Here is a 15,484-nt window from a genome sequence, read left to right on the forward strand (position 1 = left end):
AATATATACTTTCAATTAAAAATAAAATTAACAGTCAAACACAATATATTAAAATTTTGGAATTATAAGAAAGGTATCAAAGAAACGAACCTTTTAGAAAAAAAAAATAAAAAAAATAAATACAATAATAAATAAATTTTATATTTATTTTTTTATATCGATATAAACTATAAAAACCAATATTAAAAATAACACCAAAAAATAAATAATTTAATAAATAAAAATATAAATAATATTTGTTTTCGCTAGTTTTTTAGTTTTTTTTTTCTTATTATTTACCTAGTTTTAGTAAAAAAAAACCAATATAATAATTTCATAATTCAAACGTAAAATTATATAACTTAAAAAATAATAGTTTTTTTTTCCTTTTATAATTATTTTAGATTTTTAATAATTTTTTTTTTTTATTTTTTTTTTTTTTATATTTATATTTTAATTAAACAATTTAGTTTAATTAAACAAATTAACCATTATTTTGATTTTCAAAAAGGTTTTTAAACAAGTTAAATAAGTTTTTAATTTTTTATAATTTTGTTATTCAAAGAATTAATAATAAATAAATAATAATAAAAAAAGTATAATTAATTTTGTATTAATAGAAAAAAAAAAAATTTAATTATTAATAAAAATAAACTTTTGGTTTTACACATAACAAAGAATAATAATAAAATAATATATACAAAATAAAATTTAAATTTTTATAAAATAATATTTTTTTCATATGATTTTTTTAAAAATAATAAATAATAATAAAAACAAAAAGAAAAATTATTTAAATAATAATAACCATAATATTAATAAAAATAATAGTAATTTTAATTTTTAATTTTTTCAAATAGTAAAAATAATCTAATAAAAAAAAAAAAACAAAAATGATAAAGGTAAAAGAAGGATATTATTAAAGCCCATTATTTCCATTAATTTATTAACACTATTATTATTATTTCCATAATATTTTTTCAAAATGAAAAAAGGGTACAACAGTTGCACTAAAAGAAATATCCTCCAATATGCTTAGAAGAGGATCCAAAGATTTTGGCGCTCAAATTCATAGAAGAAATTCTATTTGCGGTCCATGTATTGGAGTAGATGTTAAACAATCAAAGCATTTAGACGATATAAGCAATTTCCTTGAAAATGCTCAAAATATTCAAGATATTCAATTACAAGAACATATTCAATCAAAGCCAGTAACTAAAAATGACCTAAGAAAAAACTCAATTTCCAACATTTTAAGTTCAATTTCAACATTCAAAAAAGAAAGCAAGTTAAACAAACTAGTGGTAAATCAACCAAGAAGATTTTCAATTGATCCATTATCTTTTGGTAAATATTATTTTATTATTATTTTATTATTTAAAAAAAGAAAAACCATTCATTTTTTTAGAATATACTAAATTTCAAATTCTTTTTTTTTTTATATTTTATTTTATTATTTAAAAAAAAAGGATCAAATACTAACAATATTTTTAACGAAAAATATTCAGAGAAATTCAAAAATATAAATTTAAGTAAGTTTTAAAATTTTGATAATGGGGTTTTTTTTAATAATTATGTCACCAAAAAAAATCCATATAAATTTTTTTTTTTTTTTTTATTATATAAAAAATAAACTGTAACAATTATATAAACTATAGTACTAATTCAAATTAAATTTTATTAAAGGTGAAAGATTTATGGAAACTGAAGCAGAAACAACTTTTAATTCAGTTTGGAGCGAACTTTCAAAAAAATATGGGGTTTCCAATTTAAATTTCCCAAAACAAATAATTTATTTAGCAGGAGCACCAGGCTCAGGTAAAGGTACAAACACTGAAGCATTAATGGAAGCTTTGGGCGTTAACGAAGATCCAATCGTAATGAGTTCATTATTAGACTCACCAGAATGCATCAAAATTAAAAAAGAAGGTGGTTTGGTTAATGATAAGGTAGTTCTAGAACTCTTATTAACCAGATTATGTAAACCAAATTTTATGGAGGGTAATGCTTCAAGAGAAAGTGTAATTGTAGATGGTTTCCCACGTTCCGCCAAGCAAGTCAAATTTATTGAACTTTTATATGATAAAATTTGCTACATCAAGAGATCTATTAATCCAGAGGCCACTCTACCACGTTTCAGAGTTAGTGTCCTCCATGTAAGCGAAGAAGAATCAGTCAAAAGACAATTATCTCGTGGTGAATATGCAATTAAAGAAAATATTCAAAGAAAAGAAAAAGAGCTTCCTTTAATAGAAATTAGAGATACCGACATTGACCCAATGGCATCAAAAAAACGTTATTCAATTTATCAAGAACAATTTAATCATTTAAAATCTCTTGAAAAGAAATTTGATTTTGATTTAATTGATGCTAATGGATCAAAATCACAAGTTAAACAAATAATTATGGATACCTATGCTTGATTCATCACTTTTTTTTAACTCTGTAAAAATCAATTAAAATATTGAATATCGAATAATAAAAAAAAAAAAAAAAAAAAAAAAAAAAAATAATTTAAGGGTCCCCTTAAAATAAAAAATAAAAATAAAAAAAAAAAAAATTTTTTATTAAAAAGTTTTTTATAGTTAATATTTATTTTATTTATTTTTAACTTTTATTATTTAAAACTTTAGTTAAAAAATAAAAATAAAAAAAAATTAAAAAAAAAAAAAAAACTAAAAAAAAAACGAAAAAAAAAAAACATTTTTTTTCTCATTTATTTTTTCATTTTTTTTTAAATAGGGTGAAATTTTATTTATTTATTTAAAATATTTAGATAATAAAACAATAAAAAATGGGTAAATTTACATCATCAAAAAAAACTTATAGAAAGGATCCAATGGGATTAGGTAATGTAAATGAAGAACAACCATTCCAACCAACCGATTTAAATGATGGCAATACATTAATGAACGAAGATTTATCTCAAGCTATTAGCAACCCAGGTAGATTATTAGAATTAATTTCTAGCCCAGAAAGCATCGAAAGAGATTTTGCATTTAAAACCATTTCAGAGTTTGTTTTAGATAACCCAGCCTTCCTCGAAACTTTTATTAAACCAGATACACTTCGTAAAGCAATTACATACACTTGCGATCCAGATATTCAAGTTCGTGTTGCAGCAATTGGTGCTTTTAGAAATCTTACTGTTGCAAAAGAAGATATCTGTGACACTCTTATTTCACTTGATATTCTCACTCCAATTTTATCAAATTTTATTCAAGGAATTAATTATATCACTTCATTAAGCGAAAATGAAATTAAACAACAAAAATCTGTAGAATCACAACATGTTTTAATTCAAATTATTGCTTTAATCAATAATTTATGGTATGTATTAAATTAAAATATAAAAATTTAAATTTTATTTTTAAAAAATCTATACTAATAAAATTTTTAATATTTATGTAATCAGTGAATCATCAGAAAAAGGTTTTTTATTAGTTTCAAAAGAATGTCAAGCAATCTTATCAACCTTGTTCCAAATTTTAATTAAAAATTCTATTTTTATTCAAGAATTAATCTTAACCATATCAGAATTTTTAACAGTTATTACAGATGATAATAAGCAATTAAATTTAACAATTAACAATGATTTAGTATTACAATTATTCAATGTCGTAAAAGAATCAACCAATATGAACACCAAATTAAAAGTATTAATTTCAATTACCTTATTAAACATTGGTTCATTATACAATAAAGAATTAGTTATTCAAAGTATTACCCCAATCCTCCTCAGTGCCCTTCAATTCCAACCAATTCAAACTCTTACCCAACATATTAAACCAATTTTAGATCAATCAAAATCAGCCAAAGATAATTTTGATACTATCGCCAAACAAAATGAAGATGAATTAGAAATGGAAGAAGAGTTTGTTGATGATACTATGGGTGATGAAGCTGAAGAAACCACAAATGAAAATATAGAAAATAATAATAATGTTGTCAAACCTAGTAATAAAGAAAAAAGAAAAGAAAAAAGAGAAAAGAATAAAGCTAAAAAAACCGCTTTTGATTCTTTATTAGATAAAGAAAAAGTATTTAAAGATCAAAATGATTTATGGAAAGATTCATTATCAGCCCAACAATCCTCTATCGAATTATTTGTAAATATGTTATCAGAAGCTCAACAAGACGAATCAAACCAACAAGATAATGTTTACGATGACGATGATAAATTCTTAGATATCGAAGATGGTAATACTACCTCATCCCAACAAATACTTTCAACTATTTCTAAATTTTTAATTTCAACTTCATTATACCAAAATGTAGAGTATATTTATTTATATTTTATTTTATTTTGTTTTGTTTTTTTCTAATAATTTTTCTTTCTATAATCTAGTTGGTAGAATTAATTAACAATATTATAAGTTTCGATTTAACAACATTTGCCAAATCTAATGTTGAACTTTTATCAAATGTAGTATCACTTAAAGTTGTTCAAAAGAGAGCTTTAACATGTTTATCAAATCTTTTAATTATTTATATTCCAAAGGAAGAAACTACTCAAAAATCACTTTGGGAACTTTTAACCAAAATCTTCCAACAATCATTTACAACAAATGATGCTGAAAGTATCGAAATGATTACAAACTCAATCTGGTCAATTTTAAGAACCAATTCTAATATTGGATTTGTAAGTATTAAACTATATTATTAATATTAATAGCCATTTTTATATTAATATCAATTTTTTATCACTTTAGACATCAGAAAATGAAATTAAAAACTTAGTAAATTTAGCAAGTGGCGCAACAAACTCAATTAAAACCAATTTAATCGGTATTATTGGTATTGTAGGTCAAAAACCATATTCCCAAAGCATATTAAAAGAAATCGGTACATTTTTATTACAATGTTTAAGCAAAGATTCACCAGCCGATATTATCTCTGAATCATTAAATTCAATTTTCGATATTTTTGCTGAACCACCTGTAAATCAAATTGCAAAAGAAATTCAAATGATTCAACAATTAGAAGCTTTCGTACCAATAATTAGAAATAAGATTAAACTTGATAAGAAAAAATTAGATAGAGCTTTACTCGATCGTTTAGATGAATCTAGAATTAATTTATCAAGATTTATTGCTTATAAAAAATCACAAAAATAAATTTATAAAAAAAAAAATAAATAAAAGTTTTGAATTTATAAAAACCAATAAAATAATAATACATATATTTTTTTTTTAATATTTTTTTAATAATTTTATTTTTTCGTTTTTTTTTATAGTTTTTTAGTTTTATAGCTTTTTTTTTTTATTTCTTTATAAAAAAAATTTTGATTTATTTATTCTTCAATTGGTTCTTGACCGTTAAGTAAAGTGAATTCTTCTTCTGTGTAAACACCTTTGACAACAATTTTAAATTCTGAAATTTGATGATTGAAAAGTTTTAATAATTGAGATTGATCTGGGTTAATGGCAACACCTTCTTCGCAAATATCATAATCTCTTTCAAGATAAATAACACCGTTCTTTAATGAAGTTGGTAAACCTAAACCTCTTAAATAAGTTTCCATTGAGTGGACAAAACCAGTGAGTGGACCTTCTTTAATTGTAATGGTTTCTTCTGGGACAAAACCTGATCTTGGGAAATCTTTTTCGCTGAAATTTTCGAAATATTCTAAAACTTTTTCTCTTGGTTCATTTGTAAAAAATAATCCACATTCACCTTCTAAATGCTGATAAAGAAAATAAAGAAATAAATATTAATATATATATTTAAAATTTAAAAAAAAAAAAAAAAAAACGAAAAATTATTACTACATACTTCTGAAAGTTTATGTAAACCGGTTTTTAATTCATCTTCTTCGCTTTTACCTAAACCGTAGGCTAAAACTTTATTTTTACCAAAAAGGAATTTGCTGGTTGACCAAGCAGTTCTAAGAGCTTTTAATTTGTTATTTCTCATATTTTCGTATGTGAATAAATAAATAGATTTATAGTTGTCGATTGTATCTTTAATAGTATTGATTAATTTCTTCTTTTTTTCACCTGGGTTTTTGGTTACTTTAGTTAATGGAACAACAACATTTTCTCTTTTGATTTAACCATTTTATATTATTTATTATTTATTATTTATATACAAAAAAGATTTAAATTTTAGTAAAATAAAAGTTTTTTTTTTTTTTTTTTTTTAAAATTTTTTTTTTTTCGTTTTTTAAAAAAAAAAAAATAAAAAAAAATAAAATAAAATTTAAAAAAAAATAAATATTTATTTAAAAAAAACTATTTTTTTAAATAACAATTTTTATTTATAGAAAAACTAATGATCATATGTTAATGTATTTAATAACCAAATTAAACCCTTATCAATTCCACCAAGTTTTATATCTACTAAAGCATTTGTATCAATAATATTCCATTTTCTTTTTTTTGACAAATTTTCCAAACCCAAAACTTTAACCAATTCAATAGATTTCATTGATAATGGCACATCTGTTTTATTAACCAAAATTAAAAATGGGTCATTTTTAAAATCTTCATTATTATTTAAAATATGTATTTCTTCTTTAGTTTCCTCTATTCTGCATTTATCTGTTGCATCAATAACAAAAATTAATGCATCTGCATTCATATTCTTATAGGTATTAGGCCAAAATTCTCTAATCTTACATTGCCCACAAAAAACCATCATATATAAATCATATTGGATACCACTATGGATATTAAACTGAGTTTCTTCAATAAATATACCTTTAGATGGAAGTGTCGGATAATCTTGGTTATGTTTAATTCTATATAAAATTTTCTTTTTACCAACTCCGTCCAATCCTATAATTTTTAATTAAATAAATAATTTAATAAAATAAAGAAATAAATTTTGTTTTTAAAAAATTAACTCTTACCCAAAATTAAAAATCTAAACCTTTTATTTGTAGAAAATAAAACACCCATTTATAATAATTTAAATAAAATCAAATATAAGATAAAATAAAATTTAAAATAAAAGATTTTATTTCTAAAATTTTTTCTTTTTTTTTTCTTTTTTTTTAAAAATTAATTTTTTTATTTTTCTTTAAATTTAAAATTAAAATTTATTTTAAATAATATTTAAAATAAAGGAAAATATAAATATATTATTTAATTGGGATCTATAACTATTTTATTCATTTAATTATCAAAAATAAAATGAAAAAAAAAAAAAAAAACTATTTTAATTATACATATATAGAATATAAATTTATTGGTTTTTATATGAATAAAAAATGTAATTGATTTTCGATAACAAATAAGATATTATTGGAATCTTATTTATAATATGATATAGTAATGTGATTAGGAAGTAATTATTACTATGGTTTTTTTTTTTTTTAAAAAAAAAAATTATTAATGTTGCAAGTGTGTTTTGATTTATATTTTTTTTTTTATATTATTATTATTATTTTATTTATAATTTAATGAATCGAGAATTTACTATGAGCTTCTTTGGCTTTTTTAGCTTCAATAATTGCTGGTACTAAACCACTACTGTTACATGCTGTTTTTAAGAATGGATGATTTAATAAAGTTTTAGCGTCAGGTCTGGTTTCAACATTCTTATCCAAGCATTTGGCTACGAAATCTTTGAACTCTGGGCTCCATTTGTTTTGATCTTTTAATTCGGGTATACCTTTAGTTGTGATTAAGAATAAAGCACGAAGTGGTGGGAAAGACATGTATGGTGGTTCTGATTCGGCCATTTCCATAGCCATAATACCTAATGACCAAATATCTACTTTTCTATCATAGTTTTGGCCTCTAATTAATTCTGGTGCCATCCAATATGGTGTACCTACAATTGTAACTCTCTTTTGTTTAGATTTGGTTAATTGGGCAGCATAACCAAAATCAGCTAATTTAACTGAACCATCTGAACCTAATAAAATATTATCACTCTTAATATCCCTATGAATTCTATGTTGACTATGAACATATGCAAGACCTTTTAATGTCTAAATAAACAAAAAAAAATAAAAAAAAATTAGTATTATAGTAACCAAATTAAATATTAATAAAAAAAAACTTACCTCTGCACAAACAAAAGCAATTTGTGATTCGTTTAATTTAACAGTATTGAATTGTTCTAAAATTTCAGTTAAACAGCCACCACCCATAAACTCCATAGCTACCCATAATGAATCACCTACAAGATAACTATCAATATAATCGATAATATTTTGATGTTTACAAGATTTCATAATACCAATTTCAGTAACAATTAACTTCATATTTTGTTGATTTAATGGCATCTTTTTAATGGCAACTTTATTATTGGTTCTAAGTTGAGTGACAACAAATACTTCACCAGCTGCACCCTCACCAATTTTGGTGGAACCCTCGCCAAATAATTTGGTTGGATCTTCTTGACTTACTAAATCGTATAGTGAAACATTGGTTTCATCTGGTAATGGTTGATTAATGTCATATTCGTCATCATAAACATTACTCATCATATCCTCTAATTCTTGTTGTTGTTTTTCTGTTAATTGGCTCATATCATCAACGTATTGTTGTTGTTGTTGTTGTGGTGTTGGTTGTGGTGGTGGATGATATGGTGGTTGTTGATAGACTTGGGTTGGTTGTGGTGGTGGTGGTCTTTGAGCTGGTTGTGGTGTAATATTATTATGAGCAGATTTATTAACATCACGAATTGGTACAGTTGGTGGTTTACTATTATTTAACATATGTGGTGGGATACCAGTATTTTGCATTTGAGCAATTTGTGCTTCTCTTTGTTGTTGGTTCATATGGAAATCTAAAACATCAAGAACTGCTTCTGAATTTGCACAAACTTCTTCTTTAGTAATACCGGATGATTGTAAAATAATTTCCCATTCTCTTGGTAAACCTTCAAAACCAGTAACAGTATTATAATCAACATGAATATTATGTTTAACATTAAATGGTGAACCAACTGAAAATTCTTTATTTTTTTCTTAAGTATTGGAAAAAAAAAAAAAATTAATATTTATAAATAAAAATCCTATAATTATTAAATTTAAAATACTTACTATTTTTTTTCTTTTTAAATAAATTATCTAAAAATCCTTTTGATTTTTCTTCTTCTTGTGAAACTTTTTGTTTATCTATATGATTGGTTGGTGGTGATGGTGGTGATGATAAATTACTATTAATATTATTTGGTGAAATTGGTACAGAAATTGGTGTACTTGGTGGATTTGGTGAAACTGTTAAATTATTGTTGTTACTATTTGCTGATGAGAGTGGTGGTGAAGCAGAGCCTGGACTGAGAGTTGGGGTTTTGACAGGTTGACCGCCAATCATATTACCAAGACCTGATGGGATGGCTGTTGGGGCTAATTTCTTTGGTTTGTTGGATGGTGGTGGTGGTGGTGAAGGAATTTGTGGCTGATGTGGTGATGATGGTGGTTGTGCAGAGTTTGTTGGTGGTGATGTAGCAGTATTTGATATATTAATTGGTGAACTAACTTTTCTTGGAACTTGATGTGATCCACTATTATTTAAACCATTATGATTTGGTGATGGTGGTGGTTGTGGTTGAACATGATTACCATTCATACCATTTATATTGTTACTATATCCACTATTGCCATTACTATATCCACTATTACTACTACTATATCCACTATTTCCTGAACTACCGCTATTGTTATTATTTTGTAAATTTGGAAGTGGACGTGTTGGTCTTGGTTGTTCTTGTTGTAATTGTTGTTGTTGTAATTGTTGTTGGTGTTGTGGTCTTGGTTGGGTTGGTAATGGTGGTGCTTTGTTTTGAACTGGTGAGGGTAATGGTCTTTTTATTGGTTGTGGAGTATTACTTGATGATGGTGATGGTGGTGGAGGTGTAAATGAGTTGCCTGATGTCGATAAAGGATTTGAATTTGTTCCATTAACTCTCTTAATTGGTTGTGGAGGTCTTCTTGTTGGTGGTGGTGATGAATCTGCCTCTAATGATTGGGCTTCAAATTTATCTCTTATCATTGAAACTCTTTTTGATTGTTCCATTTTTAAAAAAAAAATTTATTTATAAAAAATAAAAAAAAGGAAGAGGGAAATAAATGGATAAAAAGTAGGAATGAGGTTATATATATAATAAAATATATATAATTTAAATTTGATATAATCTACAATATAATTACAATTGAAGAAGGATATAATTAAACTAAACTTCTTCTTTTTCTTTCTTTTCTTCTGTTATTTTCTATATTTTTATCTAATTATTAAAGATTTTTATTTTCGAAACTCTTTTATTATAAAAAAAAATTAATTAATATATAAAATTATTATTATTTAAACCTATTATAATATTGTGGGGTGTGTTAAATAAAAGATAAATAGAGAGTGAAAGAGTGAAGGAAAGAAATACAACAAAAAAAAAAAATTTTAAAAAAAAATTTAAAAAATAAAAAAAAAAAAAAAAAAATTTAAAAATTTTTTAAAACGTCTATTTATATAAGAAACTATATAAAGCAATATTATATATTATATATATTATATTATTAATTTGGTCTATTATTTAAATTTTATTAGTTTATTATTTATTTATTTATTAGTTATTCCTACTACTATAATAATTCGATTGAATAGTATATTTTTTTATAATAAAATTATTAAATAAAACAAATAAATAAATAAATAAATAAATTATAATAATTATATATTGAAAAGAAACAAATATAATTAAAAATAATAAAAAATAATAAAAAAAAACAACAACTGTGTGTAAATGTAAATGTTGCGTATGTGTGTGTGTAGGAATGTTTTAATAATTAAAAATAAAGGTTGTGCTGAGAGATAGAAGGAAAAAATGGTGGTTTGGTGTAAGATTTTGAAAAAAAAAAATAGATAAACAAAAAAATAAAGAAAAAACTATAGATATATTAATTATTTTAAATAAAAATAATTACTTTTTTATTTTTTTTTTTTATTATTTTTTTTTACTATGATTTTTATTATATGTGAATTTTAGTTTTTTTTTTTTATTTGAACATTAAATATTTAATTTTATTATTTTTTATAAAAAAAAGGTTATATATTTATTGAATTTTTACACAATATATTTTTGATTTATTACACACATAAATGATAAATTTGTTTGCTAAAATTTTTTTTTTTTTTTTTTTTTTAAAAATAATAAAAATAATAAAAAAAATTTGGCGAAATTTTTTTTTTTTTTTAAAATAATTTTTTTTTTTTTTTTTTTTGGGTTTTTTTTTTTTAAAAATAATATTTTCAAAAAAAAAAAAAATAAAAAAAAAATAAAAAATAAAAAATTGTATATGTGAGCGTGTTGATCAAATACACATTTTCTATTACCTTATATTATTTATTATTATTGAAAATCGAAGAATTATTTATGATCTAATTTTAAACTATTGTTTTTATTATCTTTATTTATGATGATATTATATAATTGAATTTAACGAACTTGATGAATGAATTTATTTTACACCACACCCACAGATATTTTTTTTTCTTTTTTTTTAATATTAAACACACAAAACAAATAATAAAAAAATTTTACCACACATCAATTTCAAAAATTTTAAAACACTTGCTATAATTTAATCTATTTTAAACGTACCTCGCTAAAAAAAAAAACCAAAGGTTTTTTATTTGGGGGGGGTTTTTGGGGCCGAAGTTTAATAATTGACTTAATTAAGTTAAATTACCTTGATTTTAAATTATATTTTTGAAGGGACCACAAAGGGGGGGGTTTTAAAAAATTTTATTTGGGGGATGGAAAATGGTTTTCTTTTTTTAAACAAAAAATATAAACAAACTTAAATATTTCATTAAAAAAAAAAAATTTTTTTTAAAATAAAAAAAAAAAGTTTTTTTTTTTTTTTTTTTTTTTTTTTCAAGCTTTTATTTTTATTTTTATTTAATTATTTTTTTTTTATATTAATTATTTTCTATCATTGATCAAGATCTCGATGAGGTATTATTTTTTTATTTTTTTTTTTTTTTCAAAATAATCTTTTTTTTTTTTCAATTTTTTTTATTTTTTTATTTTTTTATTTATTTTTATTTATTTAATGCTATTTTTTTTTGTAGTGTCTTTTTGTTTTAAAATATTAATACAAATCCAAATTCATTTTTAAAACTTATTTTTATTTAGATCTCTATTATAAATTAATTTAAGAAATTGGTTGTTTGTTTGTTTGATTTGTTGTAATTTTCGTAATTAACCATTCCTAAAATAATCCCAAATAAAGCCATGTCTTGATATGATTTTATTAAATTTTATTTCACAAATAATAATGGTTGAAAATTCAAGGTTGGAACTATATCCACGATGGAAATAGGTTCAAAAATAGTTGGTTTATAAATATCTCGAATTAATTTAAGAAATTGGTTGTTTGATTTGTTGTTAATTTAATTTTTGATCTAATAGAGTGAATATGATTTGCATTTAGTTGTTTCTCGACTTTCAATGTTTCCAGGCGATTTGTAAGATTGAAAACCTGGGAGATGAGGGATGTGGGGTAATAAATTTGTTCATAAATTTTGAGCTCATAGAATTTTTAAAAAAAAAAAAAAATTACGAGACCATCAGGGGTCGAACCTGAGACCTACCGGTTCGTAGCCGGTCGTTATATCCAACTAAACTATAGTCCCTTTGATGATTTTTTAAAAATGTACTGAAAAAGGTGCCTGCATCTGATAAGTGGTTTTAAAAAAATAATTTTAAAATCTTTATTTTTTACAACAACTGTTATTAATTTTTAATAAAATGATACCATTATTTTATTTGTTTTATTAATGTTTTATTTATACTATTATCCACTCTTTGTGAAGAGTGTTTCCAGCTCTACCACAATGTTTTTAATGATACATATTAGTTGATATTTTATAAATATATAGTATTTTATATATTTTGAATGTTACAAAATAATTGATATATTTTAATGGTTCAATAAAATACTTATCTTATAATCAATATACAATAATTCTTGATAATATTGAATGATCCAATCCACTTGAATGTGTATAATGATAATAAATTTTATAAAGCTATGGTATCAAAATAAAATAAAAAAATTATAGTTGAATTATAATAATTAAATGCTAAATAATCCTTGATATTTTTAAATTCTAAATAATATTTGATATTTTTAATTATCCAAAATATTTGATATATTTTGAATGTTAGATCCATTTTATTTAATATACTTGAATGTTACACAATATTTGATATGTTTAAATAATCCAAAATAATAGTTACCTTATAATTATTATATAATAAATTTTGATATTATTGAACGATCCAATCCACTTGAATGTGAATTGTGATAAATAATTTTATAAAATTTTTTTTATTGAGTAATAATAATTAAAAAAAACTTGATATGTTTTAATGCTAAAAAATCCTTGATTAATGATCCATTATATTTTATATTCTTGAATGTTACACACTATTTGATATGATTTAATGATCCAATAAAATAATTACCTTATAATCAATATACAATAAATCTTGATATTATTGAATGATCCTATCCGATTGTATATTCTTGAATGTGTATAATCATAACAAATTTTATAAAAAAATAAATTATAGTTGAATTATAATAATTAAATGCTAACAAATTTTTTATATGTTTTTATTCTAAAAAATCATTTATATGTTTTAATGCTAAAAAATCCTCGATATGTTTTGATAATATTTTTAATGATCCATAATATCTGATATATTTTGAATGTTACACAATACTTGATATGTTTTAATGATCGATCCAATAAAATACTTACCTTTTAATAAATCTTGATATTATTGAATGATCCAATCCAATTGTATATTCTTGAATGTTTATAATGATATAAAATAGTATCAAAATAATAAAAAAAAACTTTAGTTGAATTATAATAATTAAATGCTAAAAAATCCTTGATGTGTTTTAATGCTAAAAATCCTCGATATGTTTTGATAATATTTTTAATTATTTTTTATTTATTATACTATTGGCCACTCTATGTAAAGAGTGTTTCCAGCTCTACCACGGGGAGGTTAGTATATTAGAGCCGAATGGTTAATTACGTATCCCACCACGCAGAATACATAATTAACCACCACTTACCTGAATGTATATATTTGTGTAGTGTGTGTGAAATGTTTATATATTTGTGTAGTGTGTGAAAAGTTTATATATTTGTGGTTAGTTACGTATCCCACCACGCAGAATACATAACTAACCGCCATATTGATAATAGAATGAAATGAAATGTAATGGGTGAATAATTAAAATAACAAATAAATGTAGTGGGTGAATATATTAGAGCTAAATGGTTAATTGTGTATCCCACCACGCAGATTACATAACTAACCACCATATTGATAATAGAATGTAATGGAAATTTGACTTGACAAAGCTAAAATTTTTTTAAAGCACTTGTTTCTTGTTGGTGCTGCTAAATAGTACTTGATATATTTGGATGTTACACAATAGTTGATATGTTTATTTTATTTTTATCTATATTTATATTCTATTTCTTTCAAATTTGATTTCTATACTTGATATTTTTGTGTGATCCATATTACTTTATATTTTTTAAATGCTATATAATATTTGATATTTTTTATGATCCATAATACTTTTTATTTTTTAAATGCTAATATTTGATACTTTATATTTTTTAAATGCTAATATTTGATACTTTTGCATGATCCATATTACTTTTTATTTTATCCATAATACTTACCAATAATCATTACATTCAATAAAAAACAAAAGATAATTGTTTGAAAACTTAATTGAATGATAAATAATATTTGATATTTTTAAATGATAAATAATACATGATATTTTTAAATGATAAATAATACTTGATATTTTTAATGATAAATAAAACTTGATATTTTTTAATAATAAATAATACTTGATATTTTTTAATGATAAATAATTCATGATATCTTTAATGATAAATAAAACTTGATATGTTTAATGATAAATATTTGGTATTTTAAATGCTAAATATTGCTTGATATTTTTTAAATGCTTAATAATTCTTGATATTTTTTAATGATAAATAATACTTTGATATTTTTAATGATAAATAAAACTTGATATGTTTAAATGCTAAATAAATATTTGATATTTTAAATGCTAAATATTACTTGATATTTTTTAAATGCTTAATAATACTCGATATTTTTGTATCATCCATATTATTTTTTATATTTTAATAACAACAAAATTTTATATATTAAAATTTTTTTTTTTTTTTTTTTAATGATTTGCTTTAATAATCTAAAATAATTATTTTGATCCAATAAAAAGATAGCTTTAATGCTAAAAAATCCTCGATGGTTTTAATGCTAAAAATCATTTATATGTTTTAATGCTAAAAAATCTTTTATATGTCTTAACATTAAAAAATCCTAGATAGCTTTAATGCTAAAAAATCATTTATATTTTTTGATGCAAAAAATCCTCCATAGTTTTAATGCTTAAAAATCTTTTATATGACTTTATGATAAAAAATCCTCGATAGCTTTAATGCTAAAAAAATCTTTTATATATTTTAATACTAAA

The 15,484-nt window shown here is 22.1% G+C and overlaps 5 protein-coding genes across 5 annotated transcripts; 2 read left to right on the forward strand and 3 right to left on the reverse strand.

Annotated features, from left to right (window-relative positions):
• Positions 1-872: 872 nt before the first annotated feature.
• DICPUDRAFT_150724 (uncharacterized protein) lies at positions 873-2,402 on the forward strand (the record flags this gene model as incomplete). Its single annotated transcript, XM_003286660.1, has 4 exons — positions 873-881; positions 975-1,326; positions 1,449-1,511; positions 1,666-2,402. 4 exons carry the CDS (start codon positions 873-875, stop codon positions 2,400-2,402), a joined length of 1,161 nt encoding a protein of 386 aa, XP_003286708.1.
• Positions 2,403-2,773: 371 nt separating this feature from the next.
• On the forward strand, positions 2,774-5,096 carry DICPUDRAFT_77593 (uncharacterized protein; the record flags this gene model as incomplete). The annotated part of the gene is made up of 4 exons (XM_003286661.1): positions 2,774-3,309; positions 3,395-4,253; positions 4,328-4,621; positions 4,692-5,096. The coding sequence occupies 4 exons, from the start codon at positions 2,774-2,776 to the stop codon at positions 5,094-5,096; spliced, it is 2,094 nt and encodes a 697-aa protein (XP_003286709.1).
• Positions 5,097-5,272: 176 nt separating this feature from the next.
• On the reverse strand, positions 5,273-6,024 carry DICPUDRAFT_31349 (uncharacterized protein; the record flags this gene model as incomplete). Its single annotated transcript, XM_003286679.1, has 2 exons — positions 5,273-5,665; positions 5,755-6,024. Coding segments are annotated over 2 exons (663 nt in total), but the record flags the coding sequence as incomplete, so codon positions are not given.
• A 225-nt stretch (positions 6,025-6,249) lies between these two features.
• DICPUDRAFT_77595 (uncharacterized protein) lies at positions 6,250-6,881 on the reverse strand (the record flags this gene model as incomplete). The annotated part of the gene is made up of 2 exons (XM_003286680.1): positions 6,250-6,758; positions 6,833-6,881. 2 exons carry the CDS (start codon positions 6,879-6,881, stop codon positions 6,250-6,252), a joined length of 558 nt encoding a protein of 185 aa, XP_003286728.1.
• Positions 6,882-7,381: 500 nt separating this feature from the next.
• On the reverse strand, positions 7,382-8,902 carry DICPUDRAFT_31335 (uncharacterized protein; the record flags this gene model as incomplete). The annotated part of the gene is made up of 3 exons (XM_003286681.1): positions 7,382-7,918; positions 7,994-8,367; positions 8,665-8,902. Coding segments are annotated over 3 exons (1,149 nt in total), but the record flags the coding sequence as incomplete, so codon positions are not given.
• Between the last annotated feature and the right edge of the window lie 6,582 nt (positions 8,903-15,484).

The sequence above is a fragment of the Dictyostelium purpureum genome (assembly GCF_000190715.1).
Source record: "Dictyostelium purpureum unplaced genomic scaffold DICPUscaffold_77, whole genome shotgun sequence".
NCBI lineage: Eukaryota > Evosea > Eumycetozoa > Dictyosteliales > Dictyosteliaceae > Dictyostelium > Dictyostelium purpureum.